This window comes from Dipodomys merriami, unplaced genomic scaffold (assembly GCF_024711535.1).
Source record: "Dipodomys merriami isolate MVZ:Mamm:240054 unplaced genomic scaffold, mDipMer1.0.p SCAF_3, whole genome shotgun sequence".
Taxonomy (NCBI): Eukaryota; Metazoa; Chordata; class Mammalia; order Rodentia; family Heteromyidae; genus Dipodomys; species Dipodomys merriami.
In genome coordinates, this window is record NW_027204492.1 from 88966199 (window position 1) to 88988154 (window position 21956).

Sequence of the window (21956 nt, forward strand, 5' to 3'; positions counted from 1 at the left end):
TTGAACAATTTTCAGAAGAAATAATTACTAGTAAGACACATAAATGTTCTAAACCTTTTAGCCATAAGAAAATGCAAGTCAAAACTACACTAAGAACAAATGCAGCCGTGACACTCACTAGACACTCTGTTGATAATGAATTATACAACTTGTGGGTGGGGACAGGAAGGAAAAACTGGGAGAGCAAGGGACGGGGTAACATTGTTCAAAAAGAAATGTATTCATGCAGGGCACTGATGGCTCATGCCTATAATCCTAGCTACTCAGGAGATCTTATAATCATGGTTCAAAGGGGGGGGAAGGAGTAAGAAAAGCCTATGACTCTTTATCTCCAATTAACCACAGAAAAAGCTGGAAGAGGCACTGTGGCTAAAGTGGTAGAGTGCTTGCCCAGGAAAAAAAAAAAAAAAAAAGGAGCTCAGGGACAGCACCCAGGCCCAGAGTTCAGAGTTGGGGTGGAGAGGTAGGGAGGATTCATTACTTGCATTATGTAACTAGCTGTAACCTTTCTGTATATCACCTTTATAATAATAAAATAAAAACTTTAAAAGGAACTACCCTGATTTCATCTCACCCCAGTCAAAATAGTAACCATCAAGAAAATAAACATCAAACACTGGTGAGGAGGATATAGAGGGAAAAAGGAATCCTCATATACTGCTGAAGGAATGTAAACCAGTGTAACCACTATAAAAATCATCATAGGGGCCGGGCGCTGGTGGCTCACGCCTGTAATCCTAGCTACTCAGGAGGCTGAGATCTGAGGATCACGGTTCAAAGCCAGCTCGGGCAGGAGAGACCGTGAGACTCCTATCTCCAATAAACCACCAGAAAACCGGAAGTGGCGCTGTAGCTCAAGTGGTAGAGCGCTTGCCTTGAGCTGAAGAGCTGAGGGACAGCGTCCAGGCCCAGAGTTCAAGCCCCACGGCTGACAAAAAAAAAAAAAAAAAAAATCATCATAGGGGTTCCTCAGAATTTATGACCTCACCATACCATTATTGGGCATATATTCAAAGGAGAGTAATCAATATACCAGAAAGACATCTACATGATTATATTTACTCCAGCACTGTTCAACAACAGTGTTCACACTGTTCAACAACTGTTCACAACAGTTAAATGGTGGAACCAGTCAAAGCGCCCAACAACAGATGAATAAAGATATGGCATATACCACAGAATATTCCACAGCCATAAAGAAAAATGAAATCATGGACGCAACTGGAGAATAGGTCGAGTGATATGTTGAGCTAAGGTCAAAAAGCCAAGTATTACATGTTTTTGCTCATATGTGGAAGCTAGACCTATATACATGTATATAGACCTATATGTTATATATGTATTCATATATGTGTCTATATGCATACATACATATATGGAGAGAGAACATAATGCTAATTATAGGACTATGCAGAAGGATCAGAATAGGAGAGCAAAAAGAAAGGTGGAGGCTAAGTAAATTCCAAGTATAGTATAACTATATGTGAAACAGCATATAGCTCAATAAGTTGTTGATCAATAAGAGGTTGCAAGAGAAAAGCAACAGTTATTCTGAGAAAAATGTAACATATGCACATTCAAAACACCACAGAACTCCTAGTGCAATTAATACATCCTAAGGGGAAAAAAAGAGAAATGAATGAATGATAAAAAAGCAAAAACAGGTTGGGTGAAGGGGACTCCTCCACAAAGAGGGTGAATGAAGATGAATATAGTTCATGTAGTTTATTCCCATGTATGAAAATGGAACAATGAAACCTGTTAAAACTGTTTTAAGGGGGAAGAAGACGGAGGAGAGTGAGACTGATAGAAATACATTGCACATGTATGTGTAAATGTTAGAATGAATCCCCCCCATGTATAAATTGTCCAACTAATGTGTGCTTTAAAAACACAAATCACTACATTTAGTATTAAGGCTTTACTATAAAGCTATATAGTAATCATCAAGTAGTGTGGAACTGGTGGAATAGCCACATGAACAAATCAAACAGAATTCCCAAAAACAAACACTTATAAATATGCCCAATTAATTTTTGACAAAGATCCAAATTCAATTCAATACAGAAAGGACAGCTTTTTCAAACACTGAGTAACCAAATATCAACAGAAACAAACTTCCTATCTGATACAAGGCACAAATATTTAAAAAAAAAAAAAAAAAGTAAAATCTTTATTAAGCCGGGTGCCGGTAGCTCACACCTGTAATCTTAGCTACTCAGGAGGCTGAAATGAGGACTGCAGTTCAAAGCCAGCCCAGGCAGGAAAGTCCATGAAACTCTCATCCCCAATTTACCACCAGAAAACCATCGGTGGTGCTGTGACTCAAGTGGTAGAGCACTCGTCTTAAGCTGAAGAACTGAGGGACAGTGCCCAGGCCCAGAGTCAAGTCACATGACTGACAAAAAAATCCATAAAATAAATATTGATAAATTAGCTGGGTCCTGGTGGCTCACACTAGTAATTCCAGCTACTCAGAAAGTTGAGATCTGAGGATCCTAGTTCAAAGGCAGACAAAGCAGAAAAGTTCACAGTACTAAAGTCCAATTAACTACAAAAAGCAAAAAGTGGAGCTGTATTTCAAATGGTAGAGCACTAGCCCTGAGTGAAAAGGCTCAGGGACTGTGCCCAGGCTCAGAGTTCAAGACCCAAGGCCAGCCAAAAAAAATTTTTTTTAATTATTAATGGAATCCCAAGCAACTGAAAATCTTCCTCAACAAAATGCTCTGTTAAAAGGTTGAAAAAGGAAAAAAGCTACAAACCAGGAGAAAATACCAAACTACATATCCATGTACACTAAAAGCTAGAATATATAAAGATTATTCAGGGCTGAAAGTGTGTAGTTCATTAACACATTTGCCTAGCACATGTTAGTCCAGGGTTCCATCCTCAGTACAAAGAAACACACACACACACAAACTTGGGGGGAAGGGACTTATACACGCCTGTACAAAGCACACAAGTACCAGCCCTGGGGCTTGAACCCAGGAACTGGGTGTTATCCCTGATCTTTTTTTGCTCAAGGCTAACACTTTACCACTTGTGTCACAGCTCCATTTCTGGCTTTTTGATGGTTAATTGATCCCAGCCTGAGTATCAAATTTTTTAAGTCTATAAAAAAAAGTATTCCCATTTCTAGAAATGTATTAATGATACCTAGTCTGCTATGTAATTCCCACTTCTATAAATAACAACCATATCCAAAGAAACAAAGTCAAAAAAAAAAAAAACCACATCAGATTGATAAGGATTCTAGCTGTTATTTCATACATTCAGGATATTGAAGGGATAAATAACCTTTACTGTCTTTTCAAAGTTACATTTTAGACTTCTAAATACTATCTACAACTCTCAGAAGTAGTACCAATTCAAAAATTAGAAATAACCTCAATGACAGATTTATCTCGCTTTATCCATTTGTCATCTTTTAAAACGTGTGGGGGAGGGGCCCCGCCGGGGGCTTGAATTTGGTGTGGTGCTGTGCCTGAGCTTCTTTTGCTCAAGGCTATCTACCACAGGAGCCACAACTCCACTTCCAGCTTTTTGAGATTAACTGGAGATAAGAGTCTAAAGGACAGCAGGGCGCTGGTGGCTCACGCCTGTAATCCTAGCTACTCAGGAGGCTGAGATCTGAGGATCGCGGTTCAAAGCCAGCCCGGGCAGGGGAGACCGTGACTCCTATCTCCAATAAACCACCAGAAAACCGGAAGTGGCGCTGTAGCTCAAGTGGTAGAGCGCTCGCCTTGAGCTGAAGAGCTGAGGGACAGCGCCCAGGCCCAGACCGACAAAAAAAAAAAAAGTCTAAAGGACTTTACTGCACAGGTTGGCTTTGAACCATAATCCTCAGAGCTCAGCCTCCTGAGTAGCTAGGATTGATTACAGGAATGAGCCACCATAGTCCAGCTTAAAAACATTTTTTAAAAAAATACTTTTCCTTAAGAATTTTAAGAGTTAAGGAGTATAACTTCATAAGTATTATACCCTAAATTTAAGTTAAAACTTCAAGCCTATCTTTCAAACTTTTTTTCTTTTGGTGCCAATCCCAGCATTTTGAATTTCTTAACTTCTACCTTTTGACTTTAATGAAAGAATAACCTACCCCCCCCCAACTTCATCCCCATATCTCTCTCTCTCTCTGTCTCTCTCTCTCTCTCTCTCACACACACACACACACACAGTTTAGTACACACACACACACACACACACACACACACACACACACACACACACACACACACACACACACACACACACACACACACACACACACACACACACACACACACACACAAAGTTTAGTGGGTTTTTTTTGTTTTTTGGTCCAGTAGTGGGGCCTGAAATCTGGGGCTGGGCACTGTCCCTCAGCTCTTCACCTCAAGGCTAGCACTCTACCACTTGAGCCATAGCGCCACTTCTGGCTTTTTTCTTTTTGCTTATGTGGTGCTGAGAAATCGAACCCAGGGCCTCAGGCATGCAAGGCAAGCGCTCTACCACTGAGCCACTTTCCCAGCCCCACAAAGTTTAGTTTTTATGCCAGACTCCAGTGGCTCATGCCTGTAATCCTAGCTACTCAGAAGGGTAAGATCTGAGGATCCTGGTTCAAAGCCAGCCAGGGCAGAAATGTACATGAGATTCTTATCTCCAGTTAACCACCAAAAAGATGGAAGTAAAGCTGAGGCTCAAGTGGTAGAGTACTAACCTTGAGCACAAAAGCTCAGGGACAGGGCCCAAGCTCTGAGTTCAAGACCCAGAACCAGCCAAAAAAAAAAAGAGAGAGTAAATAGGTAAATAAAACTGAATGTTTTTAGATGAATTAATGAATACAGAATCCCAATCTTGTTTCAAAGCCAGCGCTGGCAGACAAATGAAGACTCTTATTTCCATTAACAAGCATAAAGCCAGAAGTTGGAGGCATGGCTCAAATGGCAGAGCGCCAGCCCTGAGCAGAAAAACCAACAACACAAGGCCCTAAATTCAAGCCCCAGTATACTAGCATCCAAAAAAAAAAGACAATTCAACCTAGAAATAGCTAAGAATTTCTTGTGGCAAGCTGTAAAATAAACTGTAAAACATTTTAAATACCTATATACAGTATAGTCTCAATTGTGTGGGAAAACAATATAATAGAATATGCTTGTACATGTGTTGGAATAGTATAAAAAGTTATCCAATAACATTTCAGTGGCTGCCTCTTAGAACAGGAACTTAACTGGGAGATGATATAGGAGAAAATTTTTCACTCTAACGTCCTTCCTATAACTTCTCAATTTTCGCACTGTATGCAAGTGCCTATTTTAAAAAACTGCATAAACTTATTTCCAAAGTTAAATGTAGAATAATTACAGTTGCCACTAAGATGGTTGTGTAAGATATGCCTTGGGATGTTGAGGTGACACATAGGAATAAGGATACCAACTTGAAAGGAACTCAGCAAAGTATGGATTACTTCTGCAGAAGGATGTACCATCAACCAAACCTCCAGCAAGGAAGCACATGGAGCAGGTGGGCTGCTCCCCTTTTATCCCTAACACAGCAAGCCTTGCATAGTGTGCAAGGATGTATTAATTAAAGTGTAATGGAAATAGGATGTAACTAAAATACAATCAATCAAGGCCAACATATCTGGCCAAAGCAGAAGCTTTCAAAAATAAATAAATAAATAAATATTGGGGGCTGGGAAGGTGGCTCAGTGGTAGAACGCTTGCCTTGCATGCTAGAGGCCCTGGGTTCGATTCCTCAGCACCACATAAGCAAAAAGAAAAAAGCCGGAAATGGCGCTGTGGCTCAAGTGGTAGAGTGCTAGCCTTGAGCTGAAGAGCTGAGGGACAGTGCCCAGGCCCAGAGTTCAGGCCCCACGACCGGACCCAAAAAAAAAAAAATTGTATATGTGTGTGTGCATATATATATGTGTGTATATATATATATATATATATATATATATACACGCATATATATATATATGCGTGTATATATACAATTCTCACCAAACAGACAAAAAGGTAGGGACTGGCTGTGGTAGATGGCTTTTCTCACAGTGCAGTGAAGGAGAAAAACAAACATATTTGAGATTTGAAATGTGGAAATTACCAGATCTGGTCACAACAGCAACTTACTAAAAGTTATGAAGAAGATATGTCAAGAATGATCCCATAGCCGGGCGCTGGTGGCTCACGCCTGTAATCCTAGCTACTCAGGAGGCTGAGATCTGAGGATCCCGGTTCAAAGCCAGCCCGGGCAGGAAAGACCGTGAGACTCCTATCTCCAGTAAACCACCAGAAAACCGGAAGTGGCGCTGTAGCTCAAGTGGTAGAGCACTGGCCTTGAACTGAAGAGCTGAGGGACAACGCCCAGGCCCAGAGTTCAAGCCCCAGGACCGACCAAAAAAAAAAAAAAAAGAATGATCCCAAGGTTTCTGGGAAGGGTAGTGAAAGGCGACATTATTAAGATAATGAACATTAAAGATAATGATAAATTCAGTTTGCCAATGTTCAGTTAGAAGTGCTTTTAAAACCCAACATGGCAAGTACAGGCAGTCAAGTATACTTTGAAGTTGAGAATAGAGTGAATAAAGGTATAGAACAGAGCCTCCCTGCAAAGGAGACTGAGTTCTGGTACTGAAGAGTGGCTAAAGTATTAACAAGTCACAAAAGTCTTTTTTGTTGTTGTTGTTGTTGGTCGTGGGGGCTTGAACTCTGGGCCTGGGCACTGTCCCTCAGCTCTTCAGCTCAAGGCGAGCACTCTACCACTTGAGCTACAGCGCCACTTCCGGTTTTTCTGGTGGTTTATTGGAGATAGGAGTCTCACGGTCTCTCCTGCCCGGGCTGGCTTTGAACCGCGATCCTCAGATCTCAGCCTCCTGAGTAGCTAGGATTACAGGCGTGAGCCACCAGCACCTGGCTCACAAAAGTCTTTTTAAGAACTCAAATCTCCCATTCCCAAATCAAACCCTTAGTTCCAATTTGTCTTTTTTTTTTTTTTTTTTTTTTGTCATTCATGGGGCTTGAACTCAGGGCCTGGGTGCTATCCCTCAGCTTTTCTGCTCAAGGCTAGCACTCTCCAGTGCAGTTTTTTTCGTGGTTAAATTGATGTAAGAGTCTCAGACTTTCCTGCCCAGGCTAGCTTCAAACTGTAATCCTCAGATCTCAGACTCCCGAGTAGTTAGCTTAATTTTCTTTTCCAAGATGGTAGCATTTGTCTTGTCCTGTACATCTTTTGTGACAAAAAGCAATGCCAAGCATTTTACCACTTTTTTTCTCCCTAAGACAAAATGCAACAGCCTACAGAAAATCTGAGTATCTGAAAGACGCTGGCCTAAGATCCCACATCTAGGAAGTGGCATAAGAATTCTACCTAAACTATCTCCAAAACCTGTGGTTCAGTTTAAACCCTCCATCATAAAAGTTTGAAAGGTCATAATTGTTCTATCAGCTAAGATCTCCTAACACTTTGCATTTATCTTTTTTCTTTTACTTTTTTGGAAGGTGGTTGGCACCCTATCACTTGAAACATACCCTCAGTCTTCTTTTTGCTTTAGTTATTTTTTGGACAGTCTCATATTTTGCATAAGGCCTTAATCCTCCTACCTATGCCTCTTATGTAGATAAGAATAGTACCAAGGCCCAGTTTGTCAGATGAGGTAGTCTCCTTAAATCGCTCATTCCCACACCTAACTATCCCATTAGTCCTAGAACCATAATTCTCCCAATTATGCCTCCAGAGTATCTAGAATGACAGGCATGAACTACCATGTCCTGTGACCTGAATATGTCTTTATTTACTGTATCAAACTATCACTCAAGTCTATAGGCCTCTTCCCAGAGACAAAAAGGGTTTTTTGGGGGGTCCGGTCGTGGGGCCTGAACTCTGGTCCTGGGCGCTGTCCCTCAGCTCTTCAGCTCAAGGCTAGCGCTCTACCACTTGAGCCATAGCGCCACTTCCGGATTTTTTTTTCTTTTTGCTTATGTGGTGCTGGGGAATCGAACCCAGGGCCTCAGGCATGCAAGGCAAGCGCTTTACCATTGAGCCACCTTCCCAGCCCAAAAAGGGTTTTATAAAAACCAAACTTTACTTGTCTCTGGAACTGACAAGATCCCTCCCTCACCAAAGTACACCAATGCTTCCCAAATCAATCAAAAGCTTTCCTAGTTTATTCTGGCATTTGAAACTCAAAAACTTAAAACTTTATTTCAACTACTATATCTTAAAAACATGTTTTCCCTAAATATACAAACAATCCAAAGACAAGATTCATAAAGTTCTTAGGAGAAATAATCTCTTCCACATATTACAGAAGGCTACCACAATATCAAAATACAAAATTCACATCAATTCAGCTAAATATCTGTTTCTCCCCATTTTTGAAGCAACTAATTCCTATATAGCAAACAACAAAGTCCATGGATATATAACATTAGGAAATCATTTCCACATATAATAGGGACATTATAATTACTTCAGAAACAAGTATCTAAGGATTAAATGTCACTGATGTCTGAGACATAAATTGAAAATTGTTGAAGTTGAATGATAGACAATGGCTGGTCAGTTGGTTGGTTTTCTCTACTTTTAACAAACTAGAAACCAAGCATGGTGCTCACATCTGTAATCTTAGCTACTCAGGAGGCTGAGATTTGAGGATCACCATTCAAAGCCAGCCCAGGAAGGAAAGTCCCCAGGAGACTCTTATCTCCAATTAACCACTCAAAAAATAAAACAGAAATAGAGCTGTGGTTCAAAGTAGTAGAGCAAAATGAGTTCAAGAACTATGCACAGACCCTGAGTTCAAGTCCCAGGACAGACAAAAAGAAAAAAGAAAAGAAAAAGAAATGTACTTTTTACCTGACATGTAACTAACCTCTCTGTACATCACCTTTATAATAACAATTTTTTTAATCTTCCATGGCTGTAAATGAAAATGAATTAGGTGACTTTATAATACCCTGAACCATACTAAAAACCCAACCTTTTCTTGAGAATGAACTTAGCAGAGGCATGTCAAACAAACTACAAAAAGAATACAAAGAGTACATTCACAACAAAATAACACCCGAAGTTTTAACATTGTAGAGAAGTACACAAAAGATTGAGTAAAGAGGAAAAGGGAGTAAAAGGATGGCATTTAAAAAAAAGAAAGACTTAGGAGAAAGTAGCAGAAAGTAACAAACAACCTACAAATTGGCTTAGCTAGGAAACCTAAAGGTGGGGGAGGGGGAGAGAGAACAGGAGTTAGAATTCCAGGCTTCCAGCTTGCTGGGCAGTGGCTAGGCCACCTGTCTCAAAAGCAAAATCAGCAATTTAACATGTTAGAAATCAAAATTTAAAATGAGTACAACGACTATGACAAAGCACAAGGAAATAGCACCTCATATTTCTACTTCATTCACTACTATCTCCCAGGGAAAGACATGTAACAAGTTTGGAAATTTTCGAATTTGAGATGTAATAAAATGTAATAAAGCCTTTAAACACATCTCTTTAGCTACATAGACATAACACAAACTCATCTTTAGCGAACCAAAATATTCTGGTGTTATCATTTTTAAAATAATGTATGCCTTTGGTTTAGGAGGAGGAGTCCAGAAATCTGTAAAGTTTCAAATCCCCTTCCATCCTTCTTAGAACCCTAGAGATATTTTGTACTCCAAAATTAGGATCATTTATTTACTACGAGTGTCCTTCCAAAATAGTAAGATAATAGTAAGATAATTTCTTAACTGACCCATAACAAACAAGGATTGCAAGATAAACACCCATAGCAAAGAAAATTTATCATTACAAATGAGATCAAGGAGGTACAAAACAGTAGATCCTTTGAAAAGCTGTTTAAAAAAAGAGGGAGGTAAAAATGTTTGACAAAAAAATGTACTCACTACCTTACATATGTAACTGTAACCCTTCTGTACATCACCTTGACAATAAAAGTAAATTTAAAAAAGAAAAGAAAAGCTGTTAAAAGCTAAAGTCTGACTCTGTGTGTGTGCTTGATCTAAGGGCCTGGGCTTTTTTGTTCAAGGCCAGCACTCTACCACTTGAGTCACAGATCCACTTGGATTTTTTTTTTTTTTACTTGTTTTGTTTTTGGTGATTACCTGGAGATAGTCTCACATACTTTCCTGTATGGGCTAGTTTTGAACCTCAATCCCCAGCTCTTAACCTCCTGAGTAGTGAGGATTATAAGTGTTAGGTCACTGGTTCCTGGCTAAAATCTGATTTTTAAATATTTTCCTCAACAAAACTAAGACAACTTGCCACTATCTAAATTGAGAAACACTATCTCCAGGAAACAATCAAGGGGGAAAAAAATCTTATTAAGAGTCATGCTAACTTTTAATTTGTTAAACGGACCTTTATTATAAACTTTCAGAATATGTCACACTCTTCCTCTGTGACAGATGTTCGTGTTAGTAATTCTTACACTTAACACTCCATTTAGGCAGCTGTAAAATTTAACACCGCAAGTGATACCTATGTATGTTATCTTCATAATTCCTACAAACTGAATATACACTCAAATATTTGATGCTCTAATTTATGTCACAGCTGAACCATCAATATGAAAAATTGATACATGTAAAGTTTCAGAAGGAATACATAAGACTATTGATTATGCATTCTTTAAATAAACTCCACTACTTAACTACTCTACAAACACAGAACCTACCACTAATTTAATTCTAAGACTATCTGGTGGCTTTTTTTTTCCTAACATGAATTAGCTTTCTGGATGCTACATTTCAAAAATATTAATAATGCAGTTATCACTCATTAACATCAACTTTAAAGACCTCAGCATCACAATGAGTTTCAAAGTAAAAATAAACTCAAAAACCTTTCACACATGTAGAATATCAGTGCTATATAAGCAACACTAAAAGGTTACATAATCTTATTAAGTAAAATTTTACTCTGTACCTACTCAAGCAATAAGCCTTCACCTAAATAACAAAAATTCAACCTGAAGCAGTTTTTAATAACGTTAATGTGGCAGTCAGATGTTGCCTAGTCATTTCATTTTCAACTGATTCTACAGTAAAACTATTCATTAAAAATAAAACCAGAACTTACAATATGCTTTTCTATTTTTTGCTACAGTTCTAATTTGTGCAGATACACAAACATGTCATTTATCTTTATTACCAGGGATATTATCAAAAATTTGACTCATGCCTACAATCCTTGCTACACGAAAGGCTGAGATCTGAAGATATATATATATTTAATATATACATACGTATGTATATATGTATACATACGTATGTATATATTTGCATACACACACACACACACATACAAACACAAATCATTTATTTGGATAAAGAAGCCTCATGCCTGGAAAACTTTAGGAGCAAGGGGCAAGTAAGACACACTTATTTAATGCTTTCAATTTACCAAAAGTTTTAGATCAAGTTGTATTTTCTAAAACCTACAAATGTGATTAAAACGTGGTAATAAAGTGATTCATAATACACTGCAGGAGTAAGAATTCTTCAAAGCAAGCAGTCATAACTATTTCTGTCAGAAAGGAAAAAAGTTACACAAAATGCCAATTAAATTGGTCAGGTGGCACAAAATTCACATCTAAAATAGGAATTCTGGGGAATATTCAATTCCATTATCTATCTTCAGTTAAGTAGCCTGAACTCACTCCCTAACTCCAATTGAAAAAAAAAGCCATCTTGTTTTTAAGACTTACAGAGAAAAAAGAATTCTGAAGCTAACACAGCTCGACATTAAACACACACACACATACACCACACAGAAAAAAAAAATGCTTTTCAGGGAAATTGAAAAGAGGGACAAAGCTAAATAATTCAATACTTCCTTCAGAAAGACACTAGTTCATTAATTCTATTCAGAAACCAATTCAAATAGAGGACATGGGGTTATGGGGTTATATAACGTCAAGCTTTACATTATATATTTCACTGGTATGTTTAGGTTCACATGGACTGCATAAAGGTTCAAGCACATAGTTCGGAAGGCTTTATTTTAACCTCAAAATTGATGAGTCTTGATCTATGCAAGTAGGACTTCACAAGCACTGAGTTGGAAGTGATGAAAAATTTTTTGGCTCAACAAACTATTAAGTTGATCAAATTACCCCATAAGGAAGCTTTACAGGTTTCCTATTATTAGGCCATTACTGTATTCAAATGTCAAAAAGATAATGCACAACTTCATAAAAAAATTGAAAATGCTGTTTTTTTAATTAAACTCCATTCATAATGACTTTTAGAATTCAGTATAACTAATGTAAGTGCCATCCACAGCGAATCCATCTGAACACACGTTCTAAGACTTATGAAACCATCAACTAGCAAGTTACACATTATTCACACAAAAGAACAGAATCTATTTATTTGTTCATCACCATGACCAAAAGGAATAGATTTAAACTAACTTTTCCAAATGAATTATCTTTGCAAGGAACTTTACCAACCTGATGGTGAGACCAGCAATATTCGCTCCAAAATAAAATGCTCCTTAAATTTAAATCATTTGTTTCATTTTCTGAAATGACCATTTTCACAGTGATCCAGTTTTATTTTTTAATAAAGTGCCTCAAATATATTGGGGGGAGGAAGACTCAACACAGGAAACAATTCCTGATGCTTAAATCATTACTGAGCTAATTCTGTTCATTTTTCCAGCAATAATTTTAATGAAACCAATTAATACCTACATAATCCAAATTTAATTCTAATTTTCTCTATTGGGCAAAGCTTACTGAAAGGATAATTTCCGTAAAGCTTTTTGGCTATTGTTAGCATTCAAAATTCCTTATATTTAGTTACTTTTAAATAAAAACAAAAGTGCAATTACAGATTTTTAAAGAAATAAATGACTGTTAAACTACAGACAAAATTTAATAATAACAAGAACAAAAAAAATCAAGAAAAAAATACTAAGCTTTAATCATTTCAAACTTCTCAATTGTAACAATGAAGCTAAGTGTCAAATGCAAAGCTATATTTTAAACAGAAAAGAAAATGTCTAGTAAGTGCAACGCTTATGGCACACACTCCAAGTTTCACATACTAATGAACAAGAAAGCCTTCTAATACTATTCGATCCGATTTTGGTGAGAAGATACAAACTGATGCAGACAGAAGGAGACTCCAGCCTTTGTTCAATAGCTTATGGATGGGCAACTAAATGTGCTACAGGTTGATAAGCATTTACTAGGCATATGCATGCAGTTTCCAAGCTGGAGAGGTTATGTGAATTCCATATGCAAATAACCTGAAATAATCTTGATTAACCACCTACTCATATATACAATCCAAAAGGGAGGCCTATTCGTCGCTACTATTTATTTCCATGTTTACCTCTCCTCCCTCCCACAGACCCCCCCTTCACTTTCTCCTCCCACCCTGTCCCGCCATCTTGGGCCGATAGGAGCAGCCATTACTTAACTAAATGACAGTGCCAACAACTTTCCACATAAATAAACAGAGACTACACCCCGAATTCTCCCTGAGTTTCCATGTGTGGCACACAGGCGAGGAAGCTCCCGGAAGAAAACACCTTCCCATGTAAGTGTGGTATTTCTCTGGCAGAAAAGCTCCAAAAAGTAAGTCACCTAACTTCAGGTAAAACCCATACCAAATGAGATACAGGTCAACAGCCCAAGGCAAACTCTGCACCGACCTAAACTACAGGCAACTTCCCCCTTCCGGGAGCAGAGAGACAAGAAACCCCCAAACGCTGGGTGAACAGTAGACATCATGAACAGCCTGCCTTGGAGGAAAAGAACATAAGCCGAGAGGTACAAATTTGAAGGAATCTGCACACATTTAGGATTCCTTGACCCTCTTCAAACCACGTCGGAGATCATCGGCAAAACAGTAAAATCGGAGACTATTCTGTCGACCGAGTTGAGCTCGGCCCCAGTGGGCTGCTCTCTCCGATCTTCTAGCTGCTAGAGGGGAGAGCGATTTCGCAAGCGAGCAAGCGAGGTACACGAGAGTGGGGAGGGGAGAGAGCACGAGCAGGAAATACTTTTCCGGAAGCCCCTCGACCGTCGTCCGCGACCACAATGAGCGCTGGCCGGGCCACAGGGCCCCCGGGGCGAGCGCGGCGCCGGCTTGGGGAGACCGCGTCCGCGCTCCGGCCCGCAGCTGTCTTACCTTGCCCAGTAGGGCCTTCGTCCTAACGCCATCTTCATGAAATCTCACGAACCCGAAAAGGCGGCTATAGGAAAAGATACATGTAGCTCGTTAATGCTTCGGGAACGACACTGATCCCCGTCCCTGCCCGAACCCGAGGCCCCGCGTTGGCGGCGTGGGGAGCGCCAAGCCTAGGTGCCCGCCCCACAAGAGGCGAGCCGCGCTCTGGCCTCCCCGGAGAGAGGCGCCAGCCTGTCCGGAGCCGACCGGGCAGATGACGGTAGCTCGTACCTGTCCAGTCCACCGAGCGCCTCCCTCTCTTCGGCTGTCAGGCTGGGGGACGTCTCCTCGCTCTCGCCGCTCGCTTTTCCCGCCGCCATTTTCTTTTCCTCATCACCGAAAGCGGCGGCAGCGGCAGCGGCGGTAGCGAGCGACACTCCGCAGGATTTCATGGAAACGCAGCGAATTCACAACTCCAACGCCGACACCCCCCCCTCCTCTCCTAGGGCCGGGACCCGCAACGACGCCCCCAATCTCCGCACGGGACCGGCAGACCAACTTTATCGCCGCCTCCTCCTGCGCCGCGAAAGGCGGCAACGAAAAATCCCAACGCGGTCGCAGCGAAGGCGGCAGCAGCAGAGGCTGCGGAGCCACCGAGTCGGGCAGCGGCTGCAGCTCAGCTGTAGGGTCACATCGCGGGGGCGGGAAGGGGACAGCCACGGGCAGGGAAGGCGGGGATGGCAGGAGCGCGCGGGGTTCGGGAGCACTGAGGGGATTCGGTGGAGACACAAACTTCCCCGGTACCAGCACAAAGTTGTTGTAATTGTGTCACACAGCGAACCCCACGCCGCCGCCGTGACCCCCCCCCCTCCCCGCCCGGCCGGCGCAGCCAATCGGTGTGACCTACTCGCTTCACGTGACCTTTGTTGACTCGCGTCAGCCTTGGTTCCACTGAACTTGCTAGTTTCCAGAGCCCCGCCCACCGAGTCAGTCACCCAATAGAGAGAGGAACGCGCTCCAATACTTACCGGTGATTGGCTAATGAACACGTCTGTCGTGGGACGGTTGTCACAGAGAAGAAGCAGCATGTTAGGTTGTGCTAGTTAAATACAGTCAGAGAATGGAGGGTCCGGCCCGTGTCACCTCGGGAGCCGCGGCGGGCTAGGGAGGGGGATGGGGAGGGAGCTGCGGGGAAGGGCGAGGTCCGGCACCGCCCGCAGCGGGCTGGAGCTGCCCTGGTACCCTACTAAGACAGCCTTTGCTTGCCGGGGAGCTCCTGAGTAGGCCCAGCCTGCGGCTAATGTCGTTCCGCGCGCACCTTTTGGAGGTCTCGGTCCCCACAGGACCAGGTACAAGTGGCGTCGCCGGGATGTGGCGCAGGGTCCCGGACCTCTGCCCATCTAAGAAGGCTCAGACTTAGCCCTGCTGGAAAAAACGGCCTCAACGAAGAGTGCACTTGGGAAACAGTTGTCGACCCCATGTTCCATGAACTATGGGCCGCCCAAGGTTGGGCCGCGCTTCCAACCGGATCCCCTTACCAGCACCAGAGTGCACAGGGTGGGAGGGCGGGGAAGTCTCCTGACCCTCATCCATATTCCCCCCCAGGCCAGAGGGACACAAGAGTCTCCTACGGGATCTGGCGCGCTAACCGTAGCACCCCACCGCCAGAGATCTGTTCGTGGCACTTTTGGGCCAAATTTTCGTGCTTTCTGGGTTTACCCTGCGTCCTCTGTAACTCACTGTAATATAAGAAAAACAGCAGTGAAAATGTAAGGATCTCCAGAATGTTGCGATCTCCGCGGATCCTGTATGGAAGATTTGGGGCCGCTTACAGCCCCGAAAAGCTTTCTCTGCCGCCACTACCGGCAGATACCCTTTGCAATAGCACTTTCTTGTTCCCTCTCTATAAGGTGAAAAAAAAAAATTTTTTTCATTAGCCCAGTGCTCAATCCATAGTATAATTGGGAGAAAAAAGAAAGCAGGTGTTCTGTAGACTGTTTTCAAAAGCAAATTTAGGAAAATATATCTCACATTGCAAATCTGTTACCGTCTTCAAGGATAGGAAAGTATTAGTTCACATGATTCAAATAAAGTTTTATACACTTCGATAGTAACTTTCCACCTGTAGCCAATCGACAATGTTGTATTTAAACTTGGATTTCAAAACATTAAGGAAGACAATTCAGTGCTTCAGTAAATGCAAGCAGCATTCAGTGAGAAGGTATGGAATGGAAATCCCAACTGATTTTGCAGTTTTAAAATGTCCCCCTGAGACTAGTAACGACGAACAAACTCCGGTTTTATATAGACTATATTTCATGTTTAATTACTCTCTAAAACACCTCTTGGTTTTTTATGGTATTCCATTTTGCTTGAAAGAATGACAACTGAGAGCGGAATATTTTCTACAGTTAAATTAACATACGTATTGTTAACTTTGCTACGTTTAGTGACCTTTAAAAGCCTAAGATAGCCTGAGGTGCGCGCGCGCTCTTGCTCCCGCTCTCTCGCGCTCTCTCTCAATCTCTTACTCCATCCCTCCCTCTCATTTCCTCCCTCCTTCTTTCTACCTCGCTCTCTCCCTCTCTCGGCTCTCTCCCTCTCTCGGCTCTTTCCCTCTCTTCTCTCGCTAGCTCGCTTTAGCTCTGCCCCGACCACACACACACACACACACACACACACACACACACACACAACAGAGATCTGTACAAGCAGAAATACAAATCTGCCAGTATATGTCCGTCTTCCTGAAGTTAGCGATTTTTTGATTCTAGCCTTTTCCGAGAATTATAAGGCTACACACTATCCACTCCTGGCTGCCTTTCCCACCATTGCTAGGTAATTGCGGCAGAATTGCGACTAGAATGCTATGTCGGAAGGGGTTGGTATCAGGCAGAGCTGACTCCAGAGGGTTTAAGATCTTTACTCTGCACAGTCTGTGTGACCTTAGGAAAACTATCTTCTAAACCAAAGCCTTTTGTTTTTTAAGATAGGGTCTCCCTATGTAGCCTCAGGCTGGTCTCAAAAATTTCAGTCCTCCAGCGCTGTGATTTCATGTATTCACCGCCATGCTCAGCTAAACCAGTACTTTGTCTGAAATACAAGGATTTAGGCTGGAGGCATGCCTCAAAAGGTACACCTTCTGTCTAGCCAGCACAATGCCGAGTTCAAACCTCAGTACTACCAAACAGGTGGGGGTGGGGAAGAGACGGGGGAAATTACCAAATACAAAGACCTAGCCTTAATCAAGCTTGGGATCATTTTCATAGTAATGTAAGTCTTTATATTACTATGTAATTTGTTGGATCCTGCATACACTTATTTGTGAAGTGTTTGCAAAAATAGATATGAAACCTCTCCCCTGGAAAGAAAACTGGGAAAAATTCAACAAACGATCTTATAAAAGTTTCTATAAACAATGAATCTGAAAACTCATGTGGAAGGCAGAGTAGGTCACTAAATGAACATCTGTATAAGATACAGATCTAGTTTATATCTGTATAAGATACAGATCTAGTTTAAATCCTAACTCTACCACTTGATAGCAGGATAACCTTCAACAAATAGTTATAATTTGAGCTCCATTCCTTCCTTCATTTGTTAAAAAGAGATACTATCGCCACTTAATATGATTTTCAGTATTGGATTCCATAAGGTAGGTATCATACCAGATACATATGAATTCAAACCTTCGTTAGACTGGGAGTGTAGTTCAATGGTAGACATGTGGTTCATATGCTTAAGGCCATGGTGTCAATCCGAACACACACACACACACACACACACACACACGAATAAAATAGGAAGATTGGGATTTCTGAAACCATGTTTTCACAAGAATGTACTGGTCACCACTGTTATCAGTTAAATTCTGATTCGAATCCAATCTCCCTATAACCCAAAGCAGAGAAGTCTTAGTCCACTTAATACCTGGGGCATACAACCCCAACCTTGCTTTTTTGTTTTATTTTGTTTTTTTTTTGTTTTGTGTGTGTGTGTGTGTGTGTGTGTGTGTGTGTGTGTGCGCGCGCGCGCGCGCGCGCGTGCGTGTGTGTGTGTGTGTGTGTGTGTGTGTGTGTGCGCGTGCGCGTGCGCGCGCGCGCGCGCGCGCGCGCCAGTCCTGGGGCTTGCTCAGGGCCTGGACACTCTCCCTAAGCATTTTTAGCTCAAGTCTACTGCTCTACCACATGCACCACAGAGCCACTTTGGGCTCTTTCTTAGTAGTTTATTGGAGATAAGAGTCTCATGGATTTTCCTGCCCAGGCTGGCTTCAAACCTGGATCTTCAGATCTCAGCCTCCTGAGTAGGATTACAGGTGTGAGCCACCAGTGTCCTGACTCCAACATTGTTATAACCTCATTTATTCTCAAATTAAACCTTACTTCACTCAGTACTGATTTTAGTTTCATAATTATAACACGAGTTTGGTAAAGTTTAACCTGCAATTACCAAGTTGATAATATGTATAGATAAATCAGTATTTTTTCGTTATATTAAAATATGCTGAGTCAAGTTATGGACAAAACCATTCATAATTTATAGCAATATTATGGTAATAGTTATAGAAGTATCAATATCAGAAAAAAACACTAAAAGAAATTTAGTCTAAACAACTAAACACATGAAGCATTTGAGAATGCATAATTCATTTCTACTGTTAGCACCATGTAACCTATATAAATAATTTCTAAAAGTCACATTACAAAGCCATCCTTTATCTAGACTTATAAATAGACCTGTCTTAGTTTTTATTTCCGGATCAAACGTAAGTTTTAAAAATTGTACCCATACTTACTAGCGTCATAAAAATTATCCTACTGATGTCTGAACATAATGTGTGATAGCAATAAACATAGGGTTAGAGTTAAGTACAGATAGAGAGCTAATTATAAACAGACTTGCGGTTAATAGAAAAATTTAAAGCTGTCAAAATAGTTTCTAGACTTCTTCAGTTTCCCCACAAATCCCACCCCAGCCCCCAACTTGCACGGAGGAGCTTAAATTTCCCCTCCCTTGCTGAGTTGGTGTCAGAGATAGCTTAGCACTAAGTTAGGACTTTTACCACAGCCAGTAGCCACCCCACCACCCCATATGTTAGCGGAATCCATGTCTGTATCAATAATGAAGCACTCACACCTTTCAGCTAAGAGAATATTATTGGAGACCTAGTAGAGAGACAGAATTCTCATCCCCACAAAATACTATGGAGACAAACACCCCACAAATGCAGTCAATATTGAGTGAGGAACCTGGACTTTAGTCAACACGCAGCAGGAACGTGCCACCCCACCCCCCAGCAATGTTAAAGGAGGCCTACAAAAACAAGAATTAAATAAAACCCTGAGTCTCATAACCAAAAAAGTCCAGGTTTTAATCTACAAATCACTCATCATACCAAAAATCAGGATAACCTTTAATGAGAAAAGATAATCAATAGATGCAAACCTTAAGACAAATCAGATGTTTGAATTATCTGACAAGGCTGTTCAAGCAGCCAGCACTAAAAATACGTCAAGGAGTGATAGCAAACTCCCTTGAAATAAATGAAAACCTAGAAATTCTCAGCAGCAAAAGAAGTCTCCAAAAAGAAAGAGAAGATACAAAGACTTATTTGCAAAAACGTGACATCTTGCTTATTATTAGGAGTTGAAGTTCAGGCACTTCTGCTCACAGCTTCTTTGGAATCCGAGTATCCGAGGAACATACAACATAGTCAAGCACTGAATAAAACAATGCTTTACTGTACTCACATAGAGACACAGAGTCAGATGAGCTTCAGTAGTGGGCATTCAACCTACACCGGCAGTGAGTCCCTCCAGCAGCCAACTTATTCTCCAGTGCACTAGTGAAAAGACCTCATTTCCCTTCCTGCAGTGGACAGAATTTGCATTGGGATAGGCCAGGTGCAGGGAGGTGCTCAGTGTTTTAGCAGAACAAAGGAACACACATTAAGGCTGCCTACCCAACACCAACTTTGACGGCTTTGTTGTTGTTTTTGAGACTGGAGCTAACCTTAGCTGGCCTCTAAATGACAATCTTCTCTGCCTCTGCTTTCGAAATGCTAGGATTGTAGGGGCACCATACCATGCCCAGCAAAGACTCGATCTGTTGCTAGCAAATACCTGGGTCCGAGTTGGGGGGCGGGGGGGGGGGGAGCGAGGGTGGCGAGGAAGTGTCAAAAGACTGCATCCATGGATTCAAAAGAAAAATTTTAATATATAGTAACAGGTAGCCGCCACCCCCCCCCCCCCCTGCACAAGTGACTCACTCCTGTAATCCTAGCTACTCTGGAAGCTGAGATCTAAGGATTGTAGTTCAAAGCCAGCTGGGGCAAAAAATTCCCCAGAGACTTTTATTCCCTCCTCCTCTCCCCCCCCCCCCCCATTAACCACTCAAAACCTGGAAGTGGAGTGTGGCTCAAAATGGTAAACACTAGTCTTGAGCAAAAACAGTTCAGGGACAGCGCCTGGGCTCTGAGTCCAAGCCCCACGGCCGATAATACATAAATAAACAAATGCATATGTAAATAACAAAGGAAAGGCTTTAATGGAAGACTGGAGGGAATGGGAGAGGGGGAATGGAATCAGTCACCTTAAAGACAAAACAGTAGAAAATACTCAAGCTGAACAGCAGAAAGAAAATAAACTGAGGGGGAGAAAAATGAATAAACATAGCCTCAGGGATCTGTGAGACTGCAACAGAAGATCTAACACTTGTATCATCAAATCCTAGGAGAGGAGAGAGATAGGCAGGACTAAAATGGTACCCAGAGAAATAATGAGAACTAAAACTTTCTGATTCAACATGATTCTTGTCTTACAGCTGATCTTACTAAGAGTTGTAAAAGTTAAGTCCTATAACGTAATAGAGAATTGTGAAGGTTAGAAGCTTTACCCAAATTTCTGTGGGATCTCAGGAGATGCATCTTTGTCAGACTACGGAAGGTTCATAAGGGAATGAATTGTTGACTGGTAGGAGATGGGCAGGAGTGTCATCTTCCAAGAAGTTGACCATGGCTATGACCAAGAGGAGAAGGAAGAGTTAGAAATTGAAGTTAGAAGATGAGGCAATGCCACAAAGAATCATCAATGGCATGCTAAAGCATCATACCAAAGGTTACTGGAAAGTTTTAAAAGATCTTAGCTGGATAACGGTGGCTTGCACCTATAATCCTAGCTACTCAGGAGGCTGAAACCAAAGAGGAGGAGGAGGAGGAGGAGGAGGAGGAGGAGGAGGAGGAGGAGGAGGAGGAGGAGGAGAAGAAGAAGAAGAAGAAGAAGAAGAAGGAGAAGAAGGAGAAGAAGGAGAAGGAGAAGAAGAAGAAGAAGAAGAAGAGGAGGAGGAGGAGGAGGAGGAGGAGGAGGAGGAGGAGGAGGAGGAGGAGGAGGAGGAGACTCCATCTCCAATTACCAAGTTTAAAAACAAACCACTAGATTACAGGCATGGCTCAAGTAGTAAAGGGCTACCAGCAAGAAAGTAAAGCAAAGCCAGCTGATGGTGGCTTACACTTGTAATCCAAACTACTCAGAAACGTCCATAAGACTCTGATCTCCTATTAACCCCAAAAAGCCAGAAGTCTGTGTCTCAAGTGGTGGAGCGCTAGCAAATGTGCAAGGCCCTGAATTCAAGCTCCAGTACTAGAACAGAGAGAGAGAAAAAAAAAATAGACACCTTAGCCAAAAAAAATTAATAATCACAGACTGGGAATGTGGCTCAGTGGTAAAGTGCTTGCCTAGCATGCACAAAGCCCTGGGTTCCATTCCTCAGTACTCATAAAGAAAAAAGGCTGGAAATGGCACTGTGGCTCAAGTGGTAGTGCACCAGCCTTGACCAAAAGAAGCTCAGGAA

At 41.6% G+C, this 21956-nt stretch overlaps 1 protein-coding gene across 9 annotated transcripts in view; it reads right to left on the reverse strand.

Annotated features, from left to right (window-relative positions):
• Kdm6a (lysine demethylase 6A) overlaps nt 1–14935 on the reverse strand; it is a 186898-nt gene extending 171963 nt beyond the window's left edge. For all 9 annotated transcript variants that reach the window (XM_070040585.1, XM_070040582.1, XM_070040586.1 and 6 more), the window contains exons 1-2: nt 14400–14935; nt 14130–14193 (exon numbers count right to left, since the gene is read on the reverse strand). In XM_070040585.1, coding sequence (XP_069896686.1) covers nt 14130–14193; nt 14400–14560 — 225 coding nt within the window. In that variant the 5' untranslated portion in view covers nt 14561–14935. The remainder of the gene's footprint in view (nt 1–14129; nt 14194–14399) is intronic.
• Nucleotides 14936–21956: the final 7021 nt, after the last annotated feature.